The sequence below is a fragment of the Coturnix japonica genome, chromosome 1 (genome assembly GCF_054131305.1).
Source record: "Coturnix japonica strain WE chromosome 1, WE-NBRP24, whole genome shotgun sequence".
NCBI lineage: Eukaryota > Metazoa > Chordata > Aves > Galliformes > Phasianidae > Coturnix > Coturnix japonica.
Window position 1 is genome coordinate 53,489,365 of NC_140663.1, and position 27,474 is coordinate 53,516,838.

Here is a 27,474-nt window from a genome sequence, read left to right on the forward strand (position 1 = left end):
TTCAGTTTCCTATGTAACTAATCAACTTTAGAGCAATTAATGGAGATGACCTGATGATAAGCTCAGTGCTGTTTTTTTCTTTTCTGTGCTCTAAGTGCTAGCTATAAATACAGCACCATCAGAAAAGTAAATAAACCAATAAGGAAGTGTGGGGAAAAGAGAAAAAAGGAAGGATAGGGAATGACTGACCCAACTAGGATATGGAAGTCACAATGGTCTTATCTCAGATTCCCGGAAGCTTGAACTGAAGTTACCACCTGCCACATCACACAATTATAGAGCTAACTCAAACACTCTGTCAAAACCTCTCGGGTTACTCATTAAAACAAAGAGCCTTATGTTGGCAATAGAAGCTTAAAAAAAGACTCTGACCACTCTGTGCTCTTTGGTTAATGCACTACAAAGAAAAAAACACACCAGTTACAACAAATGTCAAGGAAGAAATCAGAGAATTTGGACCAGGCATCATATAATGGCAGGTAAAAAAGAAAGCATTGCTGCTTCGTCTGAACAATACAGAAATGAATGTGCTTACTAACAACTCCTAAAATGCCAGTGAAAGAGGTACTGCAAAACTCCAGTGAGAAGTACATGATTATGATCCTTGTTTCAAATGGGAGAAATAAGATGCAGAGATGTTAAACGATTTGTTCAACACCTCACATAGAAATCAAATGCAGAACTGGATTAGAACTTAATATCTTCTATTATTCCCTTCTCTCACTTCTTCATTGGTTTTCACTATGGCTTTATGATACTTGCAATCACAGATGCAGAGCTTAAAACAGTAGTGACAGCTGGAAGCCTCTTTGTGGGAAAGCTTCCCACACTGTTCATCCAATATAAAATCATTTTGAAAGCAGGTACAAAAAAAGGTGCCTTGCCTTTCCTCCCTACAGTTAACATTGACATATACAGTGGTAGGATTTAGGTCTGAAACATCAAATTTCAGTAAACTGTTGCAAGCGAATTGATCTATCTTCAAAACATATAGGATATATATATATGTATATACACACACACATATACATTGTGCTTTTCCTAGAAGTGTATTATCTTAAAGCACCCAGTATTTGTTTGTGCTTGGTGTTTATCACAGAGAATTTACTCAGATATATAATGGTTAGGCTAACTACTGACATACTATTGCCAGAGAATTTTCTCTGCTTTTTGCCTTTTTAATTCTCCTCATTATCACTATTTCCATCTCCACTGTATGTCCACGTCACAGCTCATGAATACACATTTGACATAAAACATTACACTATCATCACTACTATCATTCCTACCTTTAAAAGATTCTATCTTTCTATATTATCGTTCCACACAGATGGTGTTTTCCAGCAGTATCGATAATGTAAATATCACTAAACTATCACTGTGTGTAGAGCGGAGTGAATAATGGAAAAGATTGTATCCTATTGGAGAACATCCGAAGTAAAAGTTTTACTTTAATGCCAGAATATTCTCTCCCCTCCAGTCTGACATGAGTGGGCCTGAAGTGCAGCTTTGGAGGCTTGTGCTAAGGCCTTCCACATGAGGGTGAACTTCACTCATAGAGGAGAAAAACCATGGAAAAAATTACAAATAATTAAGAAATGTACAAATCTGAAACTAGTGCAGCCTACTTGCCAATATTTGAGGAAAAGGAAAGAAGGGAAAACCTGATTAGTATATTATTCATTGTGAATTACTCCTCAGCTCTGAGTGTGCTTTACACATAGACACCTGCACAAATCACAAGGTGTTTTACAGGCAATATTTTCTTCTATGAAAAACTGGATTTCAGATATGCTGCAGAAGGGAGGTAGGTATAAGTAGACCTGTTGCTGGCTGGTTCCTACTTTACATCTCTGCCAGAATATTTAGGAATATTTGAGTATTCTGATAGATGAAGCCTCCTAAAGTATTAATGATATTCTCTCAACATTTTTCTTTCTACTAGAGAATTCTGCTAGCTAGATATATTTTGTGTAGGAGTGCAGATATGCCTAGAAAAAACAATGACCTCTCCAGCATGCTATGTAGAAGCTTATGCTTTTATAGCTGTTGGTATGTTGCCCTGGGTATATCTGATTACCCAATGCTTGAAACAGCTACTGGTTTCCTCAGAAACCAGGCCTGGGACTCAGTGATGATAGCTTTCAAACCCAAAGATCCAGGAAAAACAGTCCCTGGACCAGAGACCTTCACTATTTCTGAAAAGGCAAAGACATCTCTCTTGCTGGAAATTCTTGTCAATTGGAACGTTTTTCTCTCTCCTGTGATCATGTCTAAATAAGACTACCTTTCTTTTCCTTTTCTGTTTTAGGAGGTGCTAGCTTGATTTGGCCCCTCTCTTCAAGATTGTAAGCTGATTTTCTGTCTCTGCCATTTGACTCTGAAAACAGTCAGCACTGCCAGAGATTTGAGGCTCAGAAGCTTTAAGGGTAAATTCTGTACAATATGAGAGTCCAAGTCCATTGTTTTTTCTGCCTCACAGCTCTGCCTTCTTGACTGCCTTCCAGTTCTGGTGGTGTTTTTCTCATGCCCTGTGTTTTTTATCTCAAATTTGTCAGAAATTTCCTTCAGGGGAATTTGCAGCAATTCTAGGGACATTTTTGTAGATGAGCCTGCATAAAATTCACTCTATCATCACCTCAGTCAAGCTTTATATAAGATGCTGACCAGTGTTCAAATGGGAAAAAGCAGGCCCTGTGCTACTGTGAGTGACCACATAGGCAGATTTGTTCAAAGGGCTCCAATATGGGTAAGAAAGGAGATGATGTCTTCTACAACCTCCCTCAAGCTGAAAAAATCCTTCCAAATCAAGCTGATGTTTTGGAAATGCATTTCTGCAGGAAGAAGTAACTGTTTAATAGGCACCACTGTGGAGAGAAGAAAGCAAGAAAAGAAAAAATAGGAGAGACTGGAGTCTGGAAAAGTCTGGCTTCTTTGTAGAGCTGCTGCTTCATGCCAAACTACTCTAAAGGAAAAAGGCTGGCAACACCTTTTGCCTATAGCTGCTTGTGTTGACACTTAGGTCACAGCTAAGACTCCTGGAGCTGGCTTGGGCTCCTCATTCAAATCTTGTTTTGGCTCACAGTAGTCTTTCAGGCTCTGTCACCCATAAAAGTTTCTGTTTTAGAAAATGTCACAAGGCAATCTGTTCTTTTGTTTTCACTTGGTCATTTGCGTGGAAATTCAGAGCAAAGACTCACATTGTCCTCCCAGATTTTGGTTAATCAGCATGGTATCAAGTATCTTTAGTCCCCTACAACCAATTTCTCACCAATCCAGCTCAAATCAGGAGCATTTAATCTGTTCAGCCCTCCCCATCCCGCTTTGGTTGACAGAAGACGAAGACCATTCTCCTAACACACCCACTAGCCAATTAATGGTAGAAAAAGTGAAAGAAGCACCATGTGAGTGACTTGAAACTACACATGTTGTGTTGCTCTCATACATTCTGAAAGAATCACAGAAGTACCTTGTAATTTTAAATATTCTTAATAGACGAACACATCTCAACACAGAAATGCCCAGTGGTGACATGATCTTCGTCTCAACCAGAATTGTTTCCAGGATTCCTCCACACACTATGAAACAGTCGAAGCGGTTGAAGAGGGACACAAAATAGGCCTGGAGACCAAGGCTGTACATCTTCAGCAGCATCTCTGCCGTGAAAAGAGCTAGCAGCACCTTATTGGCAGTGTCTCATGAAAAACAAACAGAAACAGATTAAGGAAACTTAATCAAAAGATCATCACAGATTAATTATTGACCCTTGCCTGTGAGAACCCCCTTCTGGGATCAGTCTGAAAGAGTATCCTTATCCAAGCTTGAGTCAAGGAGTAGACTTACAAGGTGTGGGCATCTCATCCACAGAAATGTTTTACAAGGATGCTTACAGCAATTCTTATGTACTGCAGATACAGCTGTGATGTATTACACAACTGCACAACCTCCGCGGCAGGGATATGCCTTCCCATGCTCAGTCTCCCATCTCACTTGTCATCTGCAGATGGGAGTGGGAATAGAAGAGCTGCTGTGCTACCTGCTGTTGCTTAATTAAGCCTTTCAGCTGCTCTCACATCCAGTGAGGATTCAACTGTTCTGTGGAACAGAGAGTTTCAAAAATCACTCTTTGCCACTTTCCTGGTAGTCAGAATTTCTCATAAATGCAGTTTCAGGGAAGATCCTGGAAAACTTGTAGTCATCCATAAAGTAGAAATCCAATGGCTGCAGATATTTATTTACTGTAAGCTCCTGATTTCACCTACACCCAATGGAACATCACTTTGGATAAAAATGAGGGATTCATACCTTCCCTGAAACCTCTCCTAATGTGGGTTGATATTTTGTTGTGTTGTTTAAGATCCTCCTCAGAAAGGGGACTATTTACAGCTGTGCATATTCCTTTTACACTGTGTAGCCTAACACACCAGTTCCTGCTACTGCCCTTTCCTAACACTGACCAAGATGAACAGAACCATCACACTCTCCTCACCTTGAACCTCCGTGAGCCAGTCTGGCTGGTTGTAGTGTTCAGAGGCAATGGTAAGGGTGTTCAGAAACACAAGGAAGATCACCAGCCAGTAGAAAACATTGGACTTGACAGCAGCACGGCACTTTCGTCTGCAGAATCGATTCCATCGGCGCCAGTAGCGGCTTAAAAAAATTAGAAAAGAAAAAGTGCTTTTCAGATAGAGAACCTTAGGCTACTGCAAGTCTCTGTGAGAGAGACTCTAGTCTTGATTCATTGTTCGAAAATGGTAGGGAATAACTTTAAAGTTCACCCTGAGAAACATACTCTTGCTCTCATCTGAGTCGACAGTTGTGATCATCCTTTCTTTAGCTCTAGGAATAAAGTTAGTCCTAAACCAATTTGCAACATCTAAGGGTGAATAAACCTCTTCAAGCAATATCTTAATCTGATTAAGACATCTATCACAGCTACCCTGAGATGTCTTTCAGTCCAATTCTCACAAAAATTGTCATTCTTCCCTTATGTCCTGATATGAAACTTGGCCCAGCAGTCCATGAATAGATTCCCATAGTGTACAATGGGAGGTGTACAACTGGAGAGGTGCGATCAAATAAAATACCTGTGGAAGTTATCCAGAATTTGGCAACAATCATAAACTAGCATAATCCCAGAGCTAACTCAGAACAGAAGGATTTAGAGGACCTCAGCATTTCACCTTCTTGCCGGGAACTAAGGATACCATTTGTTAATCAACAAATCTTTTAAAGTTTGCCTTCCAAGAAGACGTTCTCTTGTGTCACTGATTTCTGGGGGTAATTACTAACCACCGAAGATATTTAAAGCTAATTACACACCTCCTACTCCTCAGAATTTAACTTGCATAGCAACCAGTTTCCAGGCAACACTTGCCACTGTATAATAAAACTAATAGTTTTATATAGATATTATATACATTATATACATAGGTGTGCGTGTGTGCTCTGGAGATGCACACATAAACACTGCAGGACAGAGGAGGTCTCTTGGTTAGTCCATTCTTTCATATAATTTCCAGTGGTGATACATGAGGTCAGGGCTCAGCATATAGATAAAATAAAGCCAGGCAATGTGCACACTGCACACCAGCTGAGAATTTTGCAACCGCATTTTAACAGGCAATAAAATCCAGGCTGTTTTAGCTTTGTAATTAGCTCTGCATCTAGTCTAGGTAGCTCAAGCATTTAATCAGGGCTGTGTGCTTAGCAAGTGGACTGTGGACAGGAAATGATCTTTCAACTTTCAAAATGGTCACAACATACATGTTTATATTGTCCTTAAACCACCAGCACTCTCACACAGTTTTGCATGTATTTTGCACTAATGGAGAAGGAATATCACCATGTGGTGATACAAATGTTTTCTTGTGCCTACACCTGGTGTAATTAAATCCATGGACTGTATGAAAGTGATCAAGTATGCAACACTCTGCAGAAGGATGCATATTGGCAATACACACATATGTAGACTCCTGAATTTACATTACTGTCTCTTATTTAAGTAACTTTTTAAGCCTTGTCTCAGTTCCTGTGCAGATTGCTGCACATTGTTAAGTGCTTAAAGTAAACAGAGGAGGAAGTATCACCAGATACTTCACGTCTCACAGCAAAAGGAAGCATTTCACAAATAACCTGAATATTCAGACTTTGTCAGTTGAAAGTCAAGCAGCACAGAGGAATGGAACCAAGTGTAGGAAACAGAACCTTCAGCTGACAAGGTTGTTGTTGAAGGGTGTGATGTAATTATGTGGTAGAACTTAGTTTTTCTTCTGCTTTTATGTTTTATGGTTCAAGATGCAGAGGCAGCAATCAAATATGTACTTTTGAGTGAAATATTCTCAGTCATCCGTGTGCCTTATTTCAGAACGAAATTTAGAAAAAGTATATTGATATTTGGTAAACGATTGATCAAAAGCTATCAAATGTGGCAGCAGGCCCTAGAATCAAGACTGCACCCCACAGATGCAGGAACAAGCCATTTCACAAGGTAAGGAACAAATCAGTGCAAAGGAAGAAAACAAAAGTTGGTTTTACTTACCTAAATTTAGATTTGGAGATCCGATGCCTGAAAGATAAGAATTGCCGTTAAAGTCTCTGAAGCTTTCCCATACCTCCTAGGCTTTTATGAGAATAGCAGAAAGAAACAAGCTTAATTATTTTTTTGCATGTATACTCTTTTCCTTTGGAATCCCTCGTAAGGCAATGTGGGCTCTGGATGGGATTAGGATTCTCCAGTATCCAAACCTTTTTTTTGGTGGGTGTTACGAAGCAAAAGTCATGCTGTGGTTGGAGTCTACCACCTACGAAGATCAACAAATAGCCTTTCTCTTGGGTAAAAGCATGGCCTAAAGTTAGGGTTATTATACATCTACCAAGTTTATTTTTTGAGTGTGACTCTTTTTTTTTTTTTTCCCTTCTAGTCATATATTTTTTATATACATCTATTAAAATATATATGACTTACTTATACAAACAGACATGCTGCTTTCACATATCACCTGTCACTTCAAGATACATAAGCACATTATGAAGCCATGGGGAAAATAGTGTTTTCTTTTTCTCATAGCAATTTAGTGGAAAACAGTATATGGTGAATGTTTTCATACTTAGATAATAACACTCACATTTATTTGTCCCTGTTATCTGTGTAATGCAATCTGAATGTAAATGGGCTGAACAATTAGAAATTCTGTCTCTGTCAATGAAATTCTGGTTATTAAGCACTGCTGAAAGTTGAGCCATGCTCCCACTATATACAAGTTTAATATCTAATTCCATGCACTCAGGATCATTCTCGTCAGTAATCTCATTAGCCTTGTACAATAAGTCACAGGCAAAGCTAGAGACAAACCCTAGTTCTACAGCCACTAACTTGCCCTGCTTGCTCCTTGTCCTGTAAGTCCCAGAAACTCTTAGGCTGCTGTGGTGTGTACACGCAGGTATGTGAACAAAGTTATGTGGATGCAATGACATTCACCAGAGATAATTTAGGAAGCTTCAAAATCCACTACCAATAACAAAAGACACAAAGATCTGGAGAGTGAGTGTGAATAAGACATTCCTGCTGAATGGAAGCATTTCTTAAGGTTCCCTTTATGATAGGAAAGTGATTCATCATTGACAACAGTCAGCAACGGTCTCCCTGCACTGGCTTAAAAATGGAGCTGTGTTAGCAGATGCAGGAGAAAGCAATTCTTAAAGCATGCAATGCTACCTCCTGTAGTAGTCTTAAAGCTGTTTGAGGACATTGGTCACTGACAAAGAATGATGGGTCAGTTTCCTTATGTGGAAGAGATTTTAGTGATAGGAACATTTCACCAGCAGATGGTCCAAGTCAAAATAAATAAAAATAAAAGCTCTCGCACTGAATATATCTTTCTTGCTGTGTCACAGGCAGCTTGTCTAGGCCACCCACTAGGCAGCAGCGTGGTCACAGACACACTCAAGAATCCTTTTGATGGAGAAGAAATAATGCACTGGCTGATCAGAATACTAAATTATGCTGAGGAGACAATGGAACTGTAATAGGGATGGCTGGTGAAACACCTACAGTGCATGCCCTTAATGTTCATGCTATCCCAATATCTTACTGGGAAATCTTGCTTAAAATGTCCTGCCTACTGTAATGGATCAGGTTTGCAAGCAACAGGAAGGATCAGACAAGGCCAGGAGAAAGAAAAAGAATAAAAATAGGGCAATGTGGGGCAAGGCTCAGCGCTGAAAAAGGAGAGGGAAAGACTCTCATAGGAGGGAGCTTCAGGTGGGATAGAAAGAGAGCAAGAAAGATATAATGGGGTACTTGCGCAGTGGAAAGTGAAGTACAGGGAGGATAAAGTCCTCTGATGACCTCACTGGCGATGGCTTCCCAGTAAGGAAGCTCTGCTGCATTTAAGGAATCTTTTATTTATTTAAGCAAAAGAGATGTGGCAGGTGTAGTACTCATCACGCATGTGATAATTACATCTTTGGAGCATTATGAGCAACAGCCAAGTGCATTCAGTGCTCCGACAGGTTAGCTGTTCCCCCCGCCCCACTGCCTTACTGTTATGGCAGAAAGCTTTATCACAAGTGGGTGTGATTTATATATAGAACAGGACAAGGGAGGAGGAAAAGAATTATATTTAGAGGCAGAATCAAAGATGAAAATGAATTCTGGAAACACAAACTGTGCAATAACTGTTTTTGAAAACATTATGCCCTAATCTGAAACTTTTTTTTTTTTTTTTAAATGATGGCTGTAATCAAGAAGCCCTTGCCTTTCAGAATGAGGGTTAACATCATACACAAAAATGCACTTATGGTATTTTTCAGGCCATCAAATGGCCTCTTTGTGACAGTCCAAACTGGCACTTGCAAGGGGTTCAGCATGAACCAGATTGTCTGCTATAGGTTTAAACACAGATTTCTTGTACTCCTCATACTCTGGATGTTTTATGTCTTTGAAAGAAGGAGATCTTCTTCAAGTGGGTGCAGCTCTGATAAATCTTGAGAAATAGGCTTTTTTTCTCAAATCATGATATTAGAGCCTATATGACAATTATCTCAGATCTCTACTGAGTGTTTTTGTTATAGAATCTGTGTAACTCAGATTACATCTTAGAAAGGCGAACTCTAATCATGTCTTTATCATTTGAGTACAGAATCACAGAATCACACAGAATCACAGAATGACCCGGGCTGGAAGGGACCTCAAGGATCATGTAGTTCCAACCCCCCTGCCTGGCAGGGCCACCAAACATACACCTTTACTAGATCAGGTTGCCCAGAGCCCTGTCCAACCTAATAGCTATGTTTAATTTTCTAAAGCTCTTCTAAACCTTATGTGGCTAAGGTAAAGTTGCCGCACACAGATAAAACAGTGAAATGTAAAAAATTTATCAGCATAAGCTGGGGACAACAAGCATAATTCAGATGTAGTGAGACATCCCATATTCTAAGAGATAAAACAGCACAACAAAACCTTGGGAAGCATTTTTCCCTTTCTATCTTCCTGCTGATGGAAGGCCATAGCATTGTTGTAGTAGAGATGCTGGAATCCCTGAAGAATAGATGCCCACCCTAGGGTCCTTTTCCTCACGTTCCTAGGCCAAAAGTATACAGTGGCATAACATTTTAATTTCCTAATAATCTCTCAGTAAAATAAAGTCTTAGGGCTAAGTTTTGCCCTCAGCTACATCTCTGCAAATTGTCCTGAAGCAATGGACCTCCAGCCTGTCACACACTATCCTCTCTACAATACAAGTAGTACTGCGTTATTATTCAGTGACACACAATGACACACAATTTCTCGCTTCTGTCAGTTTATTAAAAGCTTCAAGCTAATCAGAATGGAAGACTGTCTCCAGAGAACTTGAACTATGAGGTGGATTGGGATCAAGCACTGAAGAGCATGCTGACCCAAAGAAGTGATGCTGTGTTTAAGAGAGAGATGGCTGTTTGCTAGCAGTAATAAGAACCTAAAGAATATCCTTAAGAAAACTGGATCTATCTATCTTAAAATTTAGCTAGTTTGTTATTTATTAGGTTTTCTTGAGCTGGGAAACAGACAGGGAAAACAGGCCAGCGCTTAAAATTGAGTGAGTAACCCTTCTCTCCTTTTGGCAAGTCACAGGTAAGGCCTGTCACATAATCTGAAGCAGGAAGATAATGCCTCCTCCACAAGGGCATGCTGCTGTCCTGAGACACACACCTAGAACTGACTGTGAATAACAAGAATGCCACGCTTATAAATAAACTGTGGAGCAGTAGTGAATGCTGATATGTAAGGGTTGCAGCCATGTGTTTTCCATCTGAAGCCAGAAGAAGTTTCAGAGCTTTTGGCAAAGTCTTTCTACTACTCCTGATGTGATTGAACTGTCTCCCAAATATATGGAAATCCCAGCCAAGGTGAAAGTGCCAAGTGGCTTATCATTTCAGGGAGAGCAGATCTTTTTAAGCTCTCTTCCCCTTTGAGCTCAAGTGCTTCAGTTTTCTACCATGGCTCCATGAAATTTAGTTTCCACAAAGGTCTCTTTTTAGCTAAGACATACATATAAAAGCAAGTTCTGCTGTGGCACTCCAGGTCTGCACGGTTGTATTAGAAAATTAGCATTCTGGTTGTACTGGAAGATTATATATGCTGCCATCCTGTGCAGAACAGATTACTGTTGATTATGAGCAACAGCCTGTCGGCAGGAATTTGAGACCTGCTGAGCAGAAACCATAGAGGCTCAGAGAAATTACTCACTGTTGGGTATAAGGCTACCCTGTAAACAGAAACCCATTGCTCCTAGTTCCGGGTTTATCTCACTGATACTTGTTGTAGGGAAAACACATTTCTTTGTACCTGGAGGCAACAGGTTATTAAAGCTGTGACACACCAGAATTAAGATAAGTTCCACTTCCAGACATTGACCTTGAGGATAAAAGCTGTTGCGTTTCTACTGCAGGGCAGATGTCAGTGCAGTACAAGGCAATGCTATGACAGAGACGATATATTGTGGAATTTGTGGGACATTTTTCAGTGCCCCATGGAACCCCACAAAACCTTTTTTTCTTTTTTCAAATTCAGACACCTGATAAAGGTAGCACCTATTTAAGGAAGGAAAATACTCCCTGCCACAGCTCGTCTGATGGCAACAGAATTACTAAGGATTAATACGAACAAAGTTTGTGTTTGCTTGTTTGTTTTAGTTTTAAGAAACTGGATTTACACACTAAGCAAAGAGACACTAGATTCTTCCTGAAACTCCTGCTGGTTTAACGTCTGGCATTGCTCCAGACAGCACAGCTGATAGTATGGCTACTATAGAAAGAAAAGCTTCTTTGAAACAATCAGAAGGAGACAGTGTGTTTGAGAGGTAGCCTCCTGATCTCACGTAGCATATGTCTCTGTGGAGCTGAGAAAGGCTGTCAGGGAAGATCTCCTTTTCCAAAAGGCATGCTTGAGCCTGGCTTCTCAAGCAGATCTTTCTGTCATTCACAGATGATGCCTTTCAAAGCTCTGCAGCTTTTTTATAAGAACAAAAAGAACAGCCAGTAATTCGGAGTTATCTTTAATAAAAACACTTTTTCCTTCAGTCTCCTATGTACGTTTTCTTTTTATCACATGGGTATTCTGACAGCAAGGTTAGTCTGTAACCATGGTGGTGGTGTTGCTGAGGTGATTAAATGTCCTAACAGCTTGATGCCACTAAATAAACATATTACCACTGCTTTGAAATCTCCCTGATACTAAAGTCATGTCCAGCTGCAGCTTGCCCAGTGCAGTCTCTGACCCCTGGGAAAAACGTGCTTATAGCAAGAGAATGGGGACTTCTGGCTATTGAGTGATTTTAGTAGGCTGGTCAAAATGAAGTGTCATCTAAAACTCAGCACATGAAACTCAACTACTGAATAAAAACCTTCTCTAGCCATTTCAATTCTAAAAAATACAAACTTCAGAGGGCTCGATTCTGGGTTTAACCTTCAACTACAGTAAATCAGGATGCCAGGAACACAATCATTAACATGTACTGAAAGCTCACTGGTACTACACGAAGAACACATCTGAAAAACTCAACTTCGCAAAAGAACTTCTTCCATCCTTGAACAGCACTGGGTTAATTATTGGAAGCTCTGGCCAAATTCTGATGCTCTAAGTCACGTTCTACCAAAGTTATTCACTACTCAAATCAGTTCTGAAATCCTTGCTTACATTTTATACCTGCTGGAATCAGAGTTCAAGACAAATCAAAATTTACCCTTAAGAGAGGAATTTGCAGCTCCACAAGTTTACAAAACCAGGAAGCACTGACAAATTTGTATTTCAGTCCAGACTTTCAAATACAAAGATACAGTCATTCATTTTCCTGGTTGAAGGCTCCCATTCATCTCTTGGAGATGAAAAGCAATCTCCCTGAGGCCTTGAGGATTTTGACTGTCCTTGGATAGGGGTGTTAAAAAAATCCCCTTCTCAATAACAGATTTCAATTTCCCTACTATATGCCACCTATCTTCAAACGAAATGGAATGTGGCAACGAAACTGTTTATCTCTCTCAATCTTATATGTACTGCTTTGCTGACACTTAGGCACTATTTTAAGATTTACAACATGGGAAGAAGAAACGAAGCTCCATTTTCCTGTCATCTTTCTTTGCTTTCTTAAAATGCATTGGACATAGTTATTCCTTCTCCTCTATGCTGTGGGCATAGTGAGCACTGTGCCAGACCATAGGACTGTCATTCTCCTGTGGAAATGTTGGATCATTTTCAGTAAACTCCATTCTAAGTCATGTTTATGTTTAGAATTGGGTTAAACTTCAGCTCTCCTGGCCACATTCCAGTTTACAGAATTACGTTCTCCCTGCCAGAATTCCCCATACTGTTACAGTGCAAAACAATTTATCCCTCATACACCTCCTTATGCACTTGTGTCCTTTCCCCTTATGTTTTTAAACACCTGTCACATTTTACCCTGAAGGTAGCTAAACTCTAACACTGTGAAAACAATCATTGCACATACAGTTTCATGAAGTGCTTTAGGATCCTTTGGGATTAAGGACATTAAATGAATGCAAGCTGTAACATTAAAAATATGTGCAACTTTATATTAACAGTTCCCATTGTTGTTGGCACTGTGTAGCACCGGGGGACCCATTGTGTCAGGAACCATAATTGCAGAATAGAGATGGTTCTTCAAATTGGATCCAGCTGGAAGAAGTGGTCACATATCCAGCTGCTGCTTCCTATAATGTGACAAGAGCACAGGCAGCTCAGTGAGGTGCTAAATGGAGAGCTACAACTGCCTTACTGCTGTGAATAGACCTTGACTGGATCCTTCTGAAAAGAGTTCATAATCTAAACCAGACTCAGCAGGTAGACAAGAGCAAGCGGGTGAAGGAATGCTATCATACTTTCTTCTAGGGTTTGTAAACCACTGGCTGACACTTCCAGGAGAGCAGATTGAATTTATAACATATTCCACATATCACGTCTTGTAATGCAGATAAGATCACTTCCTCTTCAGTTTGTAGAGGAGAAGGCCAGGGGTGTTTGAGGGAGATACAATCAAGGTTTATGAAATCCTGAAAGTGATAGATTAGCTGAATGCAGAACTGTTGATCATCAGTATCACTGTATAAGGAGGAAAGGACATTGACTAGAAGTAGCAGTATATCAGCTTAAAACAGAGACGCTAAACTACTTGTCTACACAGCAGGTAGCAAGCAGCTGAAACTTGCTGCCACAGGAGATTGTGAGGACAGGCTGCATTAGCAGTTTCAGATAAATCCATGGCTGACAGGTCCATAAATGGCCACTAAAGGCAAAAATGAGAAGCATCTCTTCTAAGATCTCTAACACAAAATCATGAATTCAGGAGCAGAAAAGTGGAATGAAAGGCAGAAAAAGACCAGGCTTGCATGGTTCCCATCCTTTTGCTGTCAGGGTCTGAACACTGGACCACAGGCCTAATGAAATACAGAATTCTTCCTATATATTTATGATCAGCAGTTGATGAAACAGAAGGATACAAAGTATGTCCAAGGACAGGACAGAGCCTCAAAATATTCCAGCACAGGGCTTAGTCCAGTTTTCATGGAATGAAAGAGGGTTAACATATTTCCCAGCAGCATAAAGTCCATTCTTGTTTAAGCCATGCAAAAGGGAAGAAAGGACTCCTGTGGTCTGTTCATGCTCACTGTGAAGTTAAAAAACACACTTTCCATAAGTGCTATCTTACATGTTGTTGAGTCTGTCTACTTACTACAATGATGTGATTTTGAGAAGGCTTTACTCCCTCCCAACTGCTGCATTTATTTTTCACTATGATGTGCTCAGCACTTTAAGGGTGTAATTCAGGTTGCAGGATGGAAGCTATCATGTGTGCTTCTATTACAAAGCACTGTAAAGTGCAGAGGAACCATTAGAGAAATTAAAATATACTGGTCAATTCCACTGTTTGGTCTGCATATACTGAATTTGATTAACTATCACTAAAGACAAATTTTAAAAGAAGAACACTTATCCATCAGTTCTTCTTTTAGCTACTATGCAAACCCGGCTCTGCTTGTTGTGGGAATTCTGTGGTTTATTTATATCTCTGTAATCCCAGAGGCTCTCCACTAATGTCCGCAGTGAGTTGACATTGCAATTAAGATAAGAACTGGGATTAACAGATCTTCTCCACCCTCTTTTCACCCATAGTGTGGTTTCCTTCCCCTTAATGAGTCTAACATTTGCCTTGGCTTTAAACCACCAAGCTCAAGCCAGCACCTGCCCACATATAACTGTGTATATGTACTCACGCTAGCCTAGCACCGCAGTTTTCGCCTTCAATATCTGTTCCAGGGACGTTGTCTGTGTTCACGGACTCGGTCTCACTGGTGGGCATGCTCACTGTAAGAGTCAAAGGGAAGAAAAAGAGAGGGTTGGCCATTAGAACCTGACACATCTATTATTGAATCACATCAGCCTTATTGAAAAGACCCTCAGCTGCAACTCCCAAGGATTAAGCACTTAGCTGAGCAAGTGTACTGCCTCCCTGCACACACAAGGCTGAGCAGGTAGACTTGGATTGCACATTGGTTACTCAAATGCTAAAGAAAGGGGAAGAGTCAGCTGCTTTCTTTCTTTTTGAGTCAGTTCCTAGGAACTGTTATGAATGAAAATCACTGAAAATGAGAAGGCCTGGCAAAACCAAGAAAGAAGCATTTGCTTAATTCTACGAAAACTTCAGAGGATGCCTCTTTACCTGCACCAGCCCAACCATTTTACTACCATCCCCAGTCTCTTCTGGAGTGGAGTGCAAACAAGTACCAGACTGAGAAGTAATCAGATAAAAGGTTTCAGTTAGCCTGATAGCAAGTTCCGTATAAATAATACTGATGGCCCATCTGCTGTATAGTACTGTTAATGGGTTTCAACCTTACATTTAAAGCTTGAACTCATAGGGATAGAGAGGGGAATTCAAACTCTCAGACCCTTTCAGATATTACCAACAAAGAAACTAATGAATATGAACTATGGCAGAGATTTTATTTTGACACTCATGAAATAAGAACTGGACAGTATCTCCTACACTTCTACAGAAACATCATGGAATAACCATCAAATAAAAGCAATCTTAGGTGTGAACCTATTTCATTGGGGTTCAAGACGGTGTCACGTCTTCTACCTGTTATGAAACCTTACTATTTTATTTGCTTCTGTAGGTGAAAAAGATCCACTGTTTCCATTACACAATTTTCTCTCAGCTCCTCTATGAACTGTAACTCCTTCAGCATACTAACATGCAATTTATGGTGGAAGAAAGGATAGCATTCAATGTGCCCTCTTCCCTTTCCACCTCTTTTCAGATATACAAAAAATGATACTTCCAACTGATTAACAGAAGAGTTAGGTCTCTCAGGTGGGATGTATATCAGAGGTGAGTCTTGACAGTATGCAATATTAGCTGTGGGAGAAGCTTCTAATAGCTTGTTAAAATAGGTTACCCATTAATAAGAAAACATCTAATACGGAATTCTTGATCAAAAACAAACCAAACCAACCAACCAACCAACCAACCAAAAAAAAAAAAAAAAAAAAAAAAAAGAGAGAGAGAGAGAGAGAAACAGTAAATACACTCTGAATTCCAGTTGGGCAGATGTTTAATGAGCTATGGGCTCAGACATCCTTTCAGAAGCTAGAAAGATACCAGAAGGTTCTTCCAAAGAGGTCCTGGGTTCTTGCTTTGAAAGTATTATGGTAGAAATGCCCCTCAAAATCTTTCCTGCATGCCATCCCAATAATGCAAGTGCCTTCAACATCTGTCTTTGGAAATCTATAAGTTCTTGTACTGTGTTATTCAGGAACATAGACCATATGAAATAATGGTCTTTCTAGCATTCTTGACATAACTATGAAATACTGTATTCTAATGGTGCCTGTTGCTTTACAAAGACTAGATGTTTGAATAATCTCGTCTGTTCAGAAAGATGAATAAATAAATCAACTGGATTCATATTTTGATGTGCACAGAAGAGTCAGATAAACTGTAAGAAAAAGAGACATTCATAATTAAATTTTTCAATCCAGACAAAGCCCATCATCAGGAAAAAATAACAACCAAAAACACCAAAACACTGATATTTGGTATATCATCTTTGAGGATGAGCTAAAGCACTTTCAAGACATATTTGAGCTTACTTGCAAATGGGAAACAATCTTGAAGACATAAGCAAGAGATTGATTTGCAGAACAGCTTATTATCTTGAGTGCATGAAGAGGACACTGCACAAGCAATAGCAAAAGCAAGGCACGCACATGCAGAAATATACAAAGATACATTATGTGTCAGTCTTTATAGAGATATATAGACAAACACACATACAAATATACGTAGTGTGGACACAAAGTGCAGTGGAACATTACCATGGGTTTCTGTGGAGTGACTAAACCAAGAAAACTTTTCTTTCTTCTTGTCAGGCAAGCCAGCTGGAGTGCTTCCTTTCACAGACAAGATGGTCAAGTACCAGGAACAAGACATCAATAGTGAACATGCAGCCAGTGACAGGCAAAAGAAAAAAACAAGGAACTCAGCTTGCACATGACATCTACTTCTGCCAGAAAACTTCATTTTGTGAATTAAAAGTACAAAATGAAAAAATAAGGCATATAAAAGTAAAAAATATTATATCAGACCATCAGAGGATAACCTCCCCTTGTTTTGTGTTCTCTTTGAAATTTATCTTCTGAGAATAATAAGTGGTTGAATTTAAGTTTAAGGGTGAAATCCTTTATTCCAGTGATTTCAGTGGCAAAACTCTTCTTGCTTGACTGAAATCAATGAGTCTAAGGTGATTACAACATGTCCCAAAGTTTTCCTCTGATCCTTAGTGTCATGATCTGGACCAGCCCATTGAGATTTCTTCCATTGAGCCCCAATGAGATTTATTGTTCTTTTTTTCCTATTTTTTTCCAATATCAAGAAACTTTCCAAAAGTGATGGAGATGCTAAAGAAAAGTTGTTGGGATAACTATATTTCTCTGTCTTTTCTCTGTCTTTTCTGTGTTTCAGGCTAGTTAGTTAAACGCACTAACTCCCGGGCACTTACTACACAGCACTGTTGGTAAATGTTAAGGACAATAAGAAGTATTATGAAGTTATCATGTATAAGAAGAATGATGGCCAGATGTTAAAGGCCAGGATGGATGGGAGATGTGGACTGTAGTCTCAAATGTGGTATGTTCTCAGCAGGACAATTGCTTAATTTTATGTGGCACCTCACTTCATCTTCAGTATTAGGGATAGTCATGTGCATGTCTGCTATGAGGTTCACTTAGGACAGTTTAAAAAAATCCTGAAAAAAGAAGTTGTCGCAAAAGATTTGTGTATAAACTTGGGCTGAGTATGAGACGAAGTAGACCAAATATTGCCCACACAGCTTTCTTATCTGATTCAGTTCTCAGAGACGCAGACCTTGTGCCTTTACCCTGGCTCCAGTCTAGAAACAAGGCAGGCATTTTTTGCCGTCAGCATAATTAATTATTGGAACCATGTACCAAGAATGCTGGTGGCAAATCCACCACAAGAATGTTTTAATCATGAAGAGATGTTTTTCCAAATGGTGGGCTCTAGTCCAGACCAGAGCTATGTTCAGGATGATGCTATATGGACTATGCCATCTCAGTGACTGCTTCCTCTTCATAATTCTGGAAGCTGAGACAAAAGTGCATTTCCTCCTACCTAGACACAAAGTGACATAGCAATAGAAATTCTGGTGCCTCACCTCCTGCTCAATATGTGATCAATGACTTATGCACTCTTACAAGAGCTGTTTGCTGTCAAGTTCAAAGGATAACTCATTGAGCCCAGATCAGAGGTCCCCACAGGGCTGGGTTCTGCCAGAAGCAGTGTGTGCCTCGACCTTCAAGCAGACCCATAGATCTTCCATCTACCACAGGCTTTGCCTTGCAAGGCAATTCAGTAACCAAACTACACCGCAGACATTTTTTTTCTCACACACACAATTCAATTGCACGCCTAATACTTTGGGGTATTAAGTTATAACTTAGGGTATTAGTTTAATGACTAAATACCTATACTGAGATAGGTGACTACTTGGCACAAGTGAGAGCAGCCTCTGTTCCATGTCACTGGCATCAAGCTTTGATACCAGCCCTACACTTGCACTAACATATGTCCCTCCAACCAAATGCCCTGTGGACATGTAATAAATTACTAGATGGCAGGTTGCCAAGAGATAGCCAACTGGTCTAGTAAAAAGATAGACAGCACTTTCAAATGCCCTTCTGCGTAGCACTGAAATATTTTGTCCCTTTTTACACACTTAGAGAATAATATCTAGTCCCATTTCAGAAATATCACTACCACTGTCGCATTTTGCATTTGTGGCAGTCTCGTCATCTTGACAGTGGAAGGAATTCCAATATTCAGATTTATCTCCATGGATTATAATGTTGCCACGCTTGCTTGTTGCTGAATCTGACTTTAATTAATCTTGCTGTGAGAATTTAAAACCTGGGTAAGATGATCCCTGGGCAAAGGATACACAAACATAGACAAAGCACGTACTTGTCACAGATGTTGATAGGATACATTACTAAATGACTATGCAGATCTTGACATTAGTTTTAGAACGGGATATGTCAGAAGCTGTTCGTGTTGCCTGATGTGACATCTCTGATTCAGATATTTGAGTTAAGCTCCAGAGACAGAGGTTCCTGTCACAAGTTTTCTAAGTGGCTCCCTCTGTCACATAGACAGGCTGGACATTCGCCTTAGATACCTACACTGGGTACCTCACTTGGAACAGTGTGATAACTCAACAGTGTGTTTACTCCTATTCAAAGATACCTGCTGTGAGTTTTCAGGTTAAGAAAAGGAAAAATACACCTCAGCGTGTATTCTGAAGTGCCCATGAGGACTCCAATTCTTCCAGCACTCTAATTTCTGCTGGTATTGAATGACACAGCAAAATAAGGCCTAAGTCACCCCTTTTGTCCATGCTGGTATTTGAGATCAGATTAACCTGATATCACTGCCACTTTGTTGTGTAACCTTGGCCACATAACCAAGTCTTTCTACATATCTGTTCCATTTCTCTAAAATGGGGATTATAATTCTGCACTCACCTTGCAAATCTCTTTGAGATCTACAGACGAAACACATTACAATAAGCCCTAAGTACTACAGTTATTACTGATGCTAATGCCTCCCAAGTGGGAGTCCGCAGAACTATAAAGCAAATCTAAAGAGCAAAGAAGTCCTGTGAATTCTCCAGCTGAGATTTAAGATTTCTTTTTTCCATCAAGTACAGCAAGAATAAATTACAATATCCAGGCTGCTCCCTTTACCAGTATGTACATCAAGTGATTGACTTTGTCTGCCTGCTTCATAAGGTGCCTCTCCTGCCCGTCATTCCATGAATGAGTTTACGGACAGCTGTCAGAATCTTGATAGGCTCATCTTTTTCTTTTTTTTTTTTTTTTTTTTTTCCAGTGGAGAGCTCTCATTTCAATTAATATGTGAATATTGCTTAGCTTTCCTCTACTCATTGCCTGTTAGGAAATGCTGTACTCATTCATCATATTCATTAATGCAAATAAAATACAGCTTTTATTCCGCTACACAGGTTCAGTGTCTCATGAACAATCAGTGAGTGTGTTCTTAAATGCAAGCAGTGTGCACAGAGTAAACCATGCAGAGGTGAGTAGTTTTCTCTAGATCTATTCCTGATTTTTATTATTTCCCCAAGAAAATGTAACAGCTGTGGCTGGGGAACACAGTCTGTTTGGAAAAGGAGCTCAGCTCTGCAATAGGAAGGCTTCTACAGGAGTAGAGGGAAGGGAACTTGGAATCAGGCTCTTGGTAGTTAAGCATCTTTCAAAGACAGACACAATGCATCAGTAAATCTAACACTATAGAAAAAAATCCAGAAAAACTGTGAAAATGCTTACCAAGGACTCAGAGGCCAACACCCATAAAGACGGCATTACACACAACATGACATTAAATACATGTAACACAAACGCTCTGAATAACCTAATGTTGGGTTATACAAATGACTGCAATTGGCAGGAGAGCGTGAGCTGTAGTTGCACTCAAGGTCAAATCCAGGAGAGCAATAAAGAGCCGTGAAGTGGTTGTCAGTTGCATCTGCTTCAGTCAAAAAGACCTTGACACCAATGTGTACCAGCAGCAAAGATGGAGCATAAGGCTTGTTATTGCAGTAGAACTGGGCTGAGAAGACTGATAAACTGCAGCATAGCTTACCAACAGGAGCAGGGGTAGGAAAATTGCCAAATACTGAGATGGTGTATTGTAAATCTGACATTTCATTTATATATATAAATTATATATTTTACAGTATAAATTGCAACATCTATCTTTCATATAAAAAGACTTGCTTCCACATGTCCTTCTTCCCTTACAGAGTGTCACCACAGGCATGTATACTTTCTATGACATTGAGAGGACACAGTCATGGGCTTAGCAAACTTACATGATCCTCAAAGAGGAACCGGAGAGAGAGAGAAAGAGAGATCTGTATCAGCTGTGCAGGCGTGTGATTAAGAGATCTATCATTAATACATGCAGATTATTGTGCACCTTCAAATGTATTACCTCGCCACTAGTTAATCTTCCTGGGACTTATTTTAGTACAACATCTTGGCTACTTTAAACAGGCATATTTCAGATTAAATATTCCAATTTTCTGCTTTTTACAGTATTATCAGCTGTCATCAGATGCATCATTCCACACATTTTTCTTCATTTTATCCAGTGAGGGGAATGCACATTTCAGAGAAGCACAGCCAAACTTCTGGCCCTGACAAGAGATGGCCTTTACAAGGCTTTGACGTGTTCTGGTGTGTATTTGAAAGGAAGAACTGAAAACCCTCTTTGTGTATCCCTGCAAGGGGGGCAGAGATATTTTTTGCATAATCTGTTGTACCTCAAATAACTCAGAAGCACAGGGCCATCCAGAAAAGAGTTTAACCCTGTTACTAAAAGGCCAAATGAATGTCTTCCCTGGGTAACTGCTGTGCTAACACCTGATTCTGCATTAGGAGCCCATCCACCATTGTGCAGAGTTTATGCCTTCAAGAGCTATGAGAGCAACCTGCTTTAACCCCTGCGGCTGAAAGACAGATGGGCTGGGTCACAGGGTGAAAGAGCTGCTACCAGAACAGATCTTGATAGATGTCTCTCCCCTAAATCTGGACCCTCCTATGGTATTCTAAACTTGTTTTCTCATCTGATAAATGTTTTGTATAGTTTCCCTTGCTAAGAACAACAGCCAGTGAGTCAAAGTGCAAGGCACTGACTTGCCAGGATGTGGTTTATAGCTTCATTTTCTGGTGTCAGTCTAATACTTTTTAGCAACATCTCCAGTTCCCACCGAATTCTGGAGCAATGGAGAAATTCAGTTAAAAAAATGGAAAAAAGAAAGAAAAAGGGAAAAGAAAAAAAAGGCAGTGAAACAAGAGAGGATCTACGATGTTTTCAACAATATTTTCTGTCAGTGAAGAAATAAGAACTGCTCATTCTGAAAGGGTCTGCAAGATCTCTCTCTCGTTCATTGTGATTATGAACAGAAGAAGGCGGGGTAAGCAGCAATACCATCAAATGTGCTTGAATCTTGATACACGGACACAAGCAGGAGCACATTGCTTGAAAATCAAAAAGATTTTAATATTGCAGGCTGGCAGGCATCTAACAAATGAACACATGAGAGCTGCAAACATTGTAGATAATGTATTGGGAAGGGATCCAAAGGTTGATGAAACAAAATGAATAAAATAATTAGCAACAAGGAAAGTGCCCTGAAGAGAGAATAATCAGCAACTAAAAATACATATATATATCCCTCTGACTTTCATCACTTTTGTTCCTCTAATAATCACGAGGCTACTTATATTTTGCTCACTTGCATTGTTATTAGAGGAAATTATCAGCACATAAGCTTCAAGCACAAATGTGGTTAATGCAAGTCATATGTTTCCTTAAATTTCTGTGCATGAGGGAACTTCTGCATCTGCCCATCCACAGAAATATACACCTGGGTGGTGAATCAGTAACTTTAATGAGGATCTCTACTTCAGCAAAAGCATCTTTGTTCTTTCAGTTCACTGCCCTATGAAACTGTCTTCCCTGCAGAGTCCGGGAGAAGCAAAAAAAAAATTACAGAAGCCAGTTCTAACTTGATCTGCTTAGGTCATCAGAAACACTCTAGGGAGTGCTGCTCACCACCTAGATTGCCAAGCTTTAAAGTGACTGAGATGCAGCACTAGCTGTTTTATGACATCCCTGTCTGTCACAAGCCATTTCAAGGTTGGTGACACCTGAAGACCTGGCAAGCAGTCTATGGTTTGTGAGCTTGAGCACATAAGAGGATGTTTCAGGACAGCGGGGACTGTGCTTGTGTTTGGATGCTTCAGTGAGTTGGGAGCTCACAGCGCAAATCTTTCCCAAGGGGAGTTTACACAGCTCTGCAGCTGGGAAGTTTGGGAAGGGATTGTGCCTGGGCTGAGAGAACAAGAAGATAGGTCTCTCTGAGGACAGTCTGGTACTGAAGAAGGATATTATTCTCCTGGAGGCTGGCTCTTGTTGGCAGAATATCATGCAAATGAAAAGTGAATGTGGGGGACAAATTCTATTATTTCAAAGGACAGACAGGGCACCTAGGCAGAGGCTGGGTCACAGGTAAAGAAGCTGTTGGAAAGAACAATAGCAGTGACTGAATATTTAATCTGAAATGCGCCTGTAAAATGCAAGAGTGGTGTATGCATGTCCAATATCTAAAGGGGCCTATAAGAAAGAAGGGGACAAATTATCACAACAGACTTTAGCAGGATGCGTTTTGATAGGACAAGGGGAAATGGTTTCAAACTAAAGGAGGGGAGATTTAGATTGGATGTGAGGAAAAAGATTTTTACATTCAGGGTGGTGAGGCACTGGAGCAGGTTGCCCAGAGAGGTGGTGGATGCCCCATCCCTGGAGACGCCCAAGGTCAGTCTGGATGGGGCCCTGAGCAACCTGATCTACCTGTGGGTGTCCCTGTTCACTGCAGGGGGGTTGAACTGGGTGACTTTTAAGGGCCCCTTCCAAACCAAAGATGCAATTTAAGAGTAGCTTACTTAAAATATTTGAGCTTTAATATTATCAAGAAAAGAGAGCAACAAGACAATCCCTGAGCAGTCCCGCTGCACAGGATGTGCCTGAGAGAGATTAATTCTCAGAAAGTGAAGACATTTTCTAATAGCAGTCTTCATTTGGGAAGCATGAGAAAGATGGTGGGTAATGCTTTCCTGATGATGAATAATCAAGCAGTTCTGTTCACTGATCGATGGGTAAGGTAAACACGTGCATTAGGTATAGGTCACTCTCAAGCCAGGGCAGTGTCAAAGTGCTGGATCCTTGCTGCATTCATAAATCTCACTGACAGATTCTATTCAGTTTCACAATTTGAAAAGGAAATCACCTCTTCTAGTATGAAATGCACATAAATTTCCATTTTTAAGCCCTACTCTGTTACATTTCTTCTGTGCCTAGTAAATAAAATGCTTGCAATTTTGTGTGCTGCTCCTGCATGTAGTGTTCTTTCAGACGCTTTTGCTAACATAATGACTAGTCTGATACTAGACACTATTATCACAATATCATGAGTCAGAAGCATGAGACATGCTAGCTGGGCAGGCTGAGTTACTGTGCAGCCAGGAGAAAAGCAAAGAATTCAAGTTAAAGAGTTTTGTCCTTAAAGTCAGCTTGTCAAACCAGTAATTAAAGCTTTTACATCTCTTGAGTAGGGCACTGAGAATAGGTCAATTACCCCAATCCAAAAGAACAGGCATTTTATATTAGCCAAGAAATAATAGATTCTTAGTTTGCAAATACTTGGAGCACTCAGGAGAGTGAGGGATTGATAACAACAGCTTGAGCTAAGCTTAGTGTGGGCAGGTGTTATGCAAGCTTCCCTCACACAGCTGTGTTAAAGCAAGTAATTAGTGACCTGACATAGCCCTGCTATTCTGCTCACGGTTCTTCAAACAGCTAGATAATACACTTATATTTTGATCTGCACTTTTGTGAGGATCCATGCAACTCTGCCACTAAAGCCTTGCTCTGATGTTTAGCCCTTCTGCTACTTCAGCCATGGGGTTTTAATCCCGTTGGTAACCTCCCCATCTTGATCTCCAGTGATTCCCACATGCACCTGCTCTTGCATCCCCTGCAGACTTCTACAGTTTGCTCTTCACAGAATCATCAATGTTGGAAAAGAACACTAGGATCATTTAGTCCAACTGCCAACCCATCACCACCATGGCCACTATTGATGTCTCTCAGTGCCACTCGTAGGGGGTTATGTTTGACTGCAGTCCTTCCTCAAGCAGGCAAGAAGTGAAGTACATCATGCTGTGCCCTGAAAACTGTTTACATAGAAATGAAGGTGTAAGCAGCACTACAAACATCCATGGATCCTTCAACTGAATTTTAATGTGGGCCCCAAGGCGTGAAAGGCCAGCTTTCTCATCTGTTGACTTACCTCTGCAACCCTGCTCAATGAAGAGCTGTTGCAGTCAGCAGGCACACTCAGTGTCACAGCTATTTTCAGTTCCCCAGTTGGAAACATTTCCCTTCCCCTAACACCTCTCTGGGCTTGATGTCATGTATGAGATAACCAAGATGAGATGCCTGCTTTTCTTCTCAGGAACAAACCCAACCAGGGATTTTAACCCTATTAGCAGACTGTACTGGAGAGGATGGGAAGGCTCCCAATAAGTAAAAATGAGTGGTCACAGTGCAAGCATGTGACTGCTCCTCCATCACAGCCACGCCTGCATCAGGATCCTGCCACAAGCTTTCCAGGCTTCCACCAAAGTGCTGAGTGCCATTCACAGCTGTCAATCCTCAGCTGCTCCAGCACCGGCTATCAGATCAGTCACACACACACACTGCTCAGCTGTGTAATGTCACCCAGACGGCCTGTCACCATGCCATGCTGTGCTACAGGGACATCACTGCCTAACCGAGCTCCCATCAGCTACAGCTCATCACACTGCTCCACTGTGCTGCGATCACAAAAGCAGGGCCAGCTTTCTAGCCCTACCTGCATTTAAAGCAAAACACTATTATTTTTGCCTCCTCGTGTGACTGCTTGTGAATCCATCTAAGAAAGCAACTGGCTGCTTGGAGCAAAGATAACTGTGAGTGGTAGGGAAGGGGAGGATACAATATTTCCCCAGGGGAGCTCTGCTAATGCACCTCCTGCCTCCCTCAGCCTGCCCTTGCTCAAACCGCACTCTGTTGGTTCCTATGAGGCATTGGATGGCATTCTGGATGTCCCACATCAGCTAGCACAAAACTAAAGCACAAAGCCTCAACTGCCGTATTTTATCTGCCAGTCTATAATAAAAGTCTTGGGTACCATTAAGTATCTATAGCGATATTCCCTTCTATACCAACTTTCCTGTTAAAAGAAAAAAGAAAAAGAAAAAAAAAAAAAGGGAATTATAAAATTACAATACCACCTTCTGCCCATTCAGGCAGAATGACAGTAAACTATCAGAGCTAAAACTGTCTTTGATTTTTGTATATACCCCTACTTTTTATTTGTGTGTATACAATGTCAGGCACGCTTTGGCCCCGATGTCATCTGGCAGTAATGTAATATGACTGATTGTCACCCTCAGCGGCTGTTCCTACCTCCAAACACACGTTCCCTGTCCCTCAGCCATCATTACTGAACACCATAGCCTCTCATCTGACAGTTTGTTATACCACATAAAAAAGTCCTCAGGGTTTCAGCTGCTATCTGTCCTGCTCCACTGACGCTTTTCTCTCAGTGGAGGGACACTTAAGGCCACGTCTGCGATAATTGTTTTTCAACTGTACATCACTGGTCAGTCTTACTGACTTCAGCAAGAAATGCTGAACACTCCACAGTCTTGCAAAACATTCTGTAAATGCCCTTATGGAGATTTAAGAGTATACTTTAAGCTTCTACCTTAAAGAACTGGCCTTGCTGTCCAGATATATATTCAGATTGAGGGTTTATGATATTTCTTCTTAAAATTTTCCGTAGAGTTCATGGCACTGAATGCCTTCTGCACCTTCCTAAGCAATAGGAAATGAAGCACATACAATCTGTCAGAAGGTACGGCAATGGCACTTTCCTCACAGACAGTTGCCTCTAATGTCCCTTCAGGTAGTGGTATCACAGTGTAAGCAGATAAATCTTGACAGATTCCAGAAGTACTTCGTAATGGGGCAGATGGAGATTAATTTATTTACACAGAGGTGTCTTCCTCAGCTATATATACAATGAATTCTCTCTAACGCCTTCCCATTAATGATATTTCAATGTTACATATTAGTACTAAAGAGGTTTCCTACATCAACAGAAGTCTTTCTTCCAGCAGGCAAAACAGAGGTGTTATCTCACCACACAGTCTTTACTAGGGAAATAGCTTTTATAGTAGATAAACTTAATGTCCTATCAACATTAATGTCATCCTCTATGTGCTGTAGCTGGTCACACATCACTGCTCTAGCAGTACTCAGTGTAGCCTTGTGCTCCAGGTTACAAGGATCAGGGAAAGGAGGAGCTAGAAAAACTGAAGCTGAACAACACTAAGCAGATCCTCAGCTGCAACACAGGTGAGCACATGCAGATCACCAAAACATTTTCAGTCACAGGGAATCTAACAGGAGTAACGTTTTTCCCCATACATAAACTACAGCACTCTGGCATCTTATTTAATTTATGTGCCGTTCGATGCTGTAAGGGAATGGAATGAAAAAATTGAGCCTACAGGCAGAAATTAGAGTTTTAGACTTCATTCTCACACTGCCTTCTGTTTTGTGCAACAGTGGCAGCAGCAGCACAGAAGACTCAAGAGATGCTTGTTGCAACAGCAGTCCATGGGTCAGTTAATTTTCTCAGATCTCCACTAAAGACCACCAGAGTCCATCCAAGGAGCTGGATGCAGGGGTCAGACAAATA

The 27,474-nt window shown here is 40.5% G+C and overlaps 1 protein-coding gene across 35 annotated transcripts in view; it reads right to left on the reverse strand.

Moving 5' to 3' along the window:
• CACNA1C (calcium voltage-gated channel subunit alpha1 C) overlaps window positions 1-27,474 on the reverse strand; it is a 449,097-nt gene that overhangs the window by 94,408 nt on the left and 327,215 nt on the right. For 18 of the 35 annotated variants that reach the window (XM_085540251.1, XM_085540241.1, XM_085540190.1 and 15 more), the window contains exons 10-13: window positions 14,770-14,860; window positions 6,542-6,568; window positions 4,490-4,650; window positions 3,470-3,695 (exon numbers count right to left, since the gene is read on the reverse strand). In XM_085540251.1, coding sequence (XP_085396377.1) covers window positions 3,470-3,695; window positions 4,490-4,650; window positions 6,542-6,568; window positions 14,770-14,860 — 505 coding nt within the window. Of the gene's footprint in view, window positions 1-3,469; window positions 3,696-4,489; window positions 4,651-6,541; window positions 6,569-14,769; window positions 14,861-16,876; window positions 16,952-27,474 lie in introns of all 35 variants that reach the window. The other 17 variants (XM_085540160.1, XM_085540134.1, XM_085540119.1 and 14 more) reach the window with 1 other exon arrangement.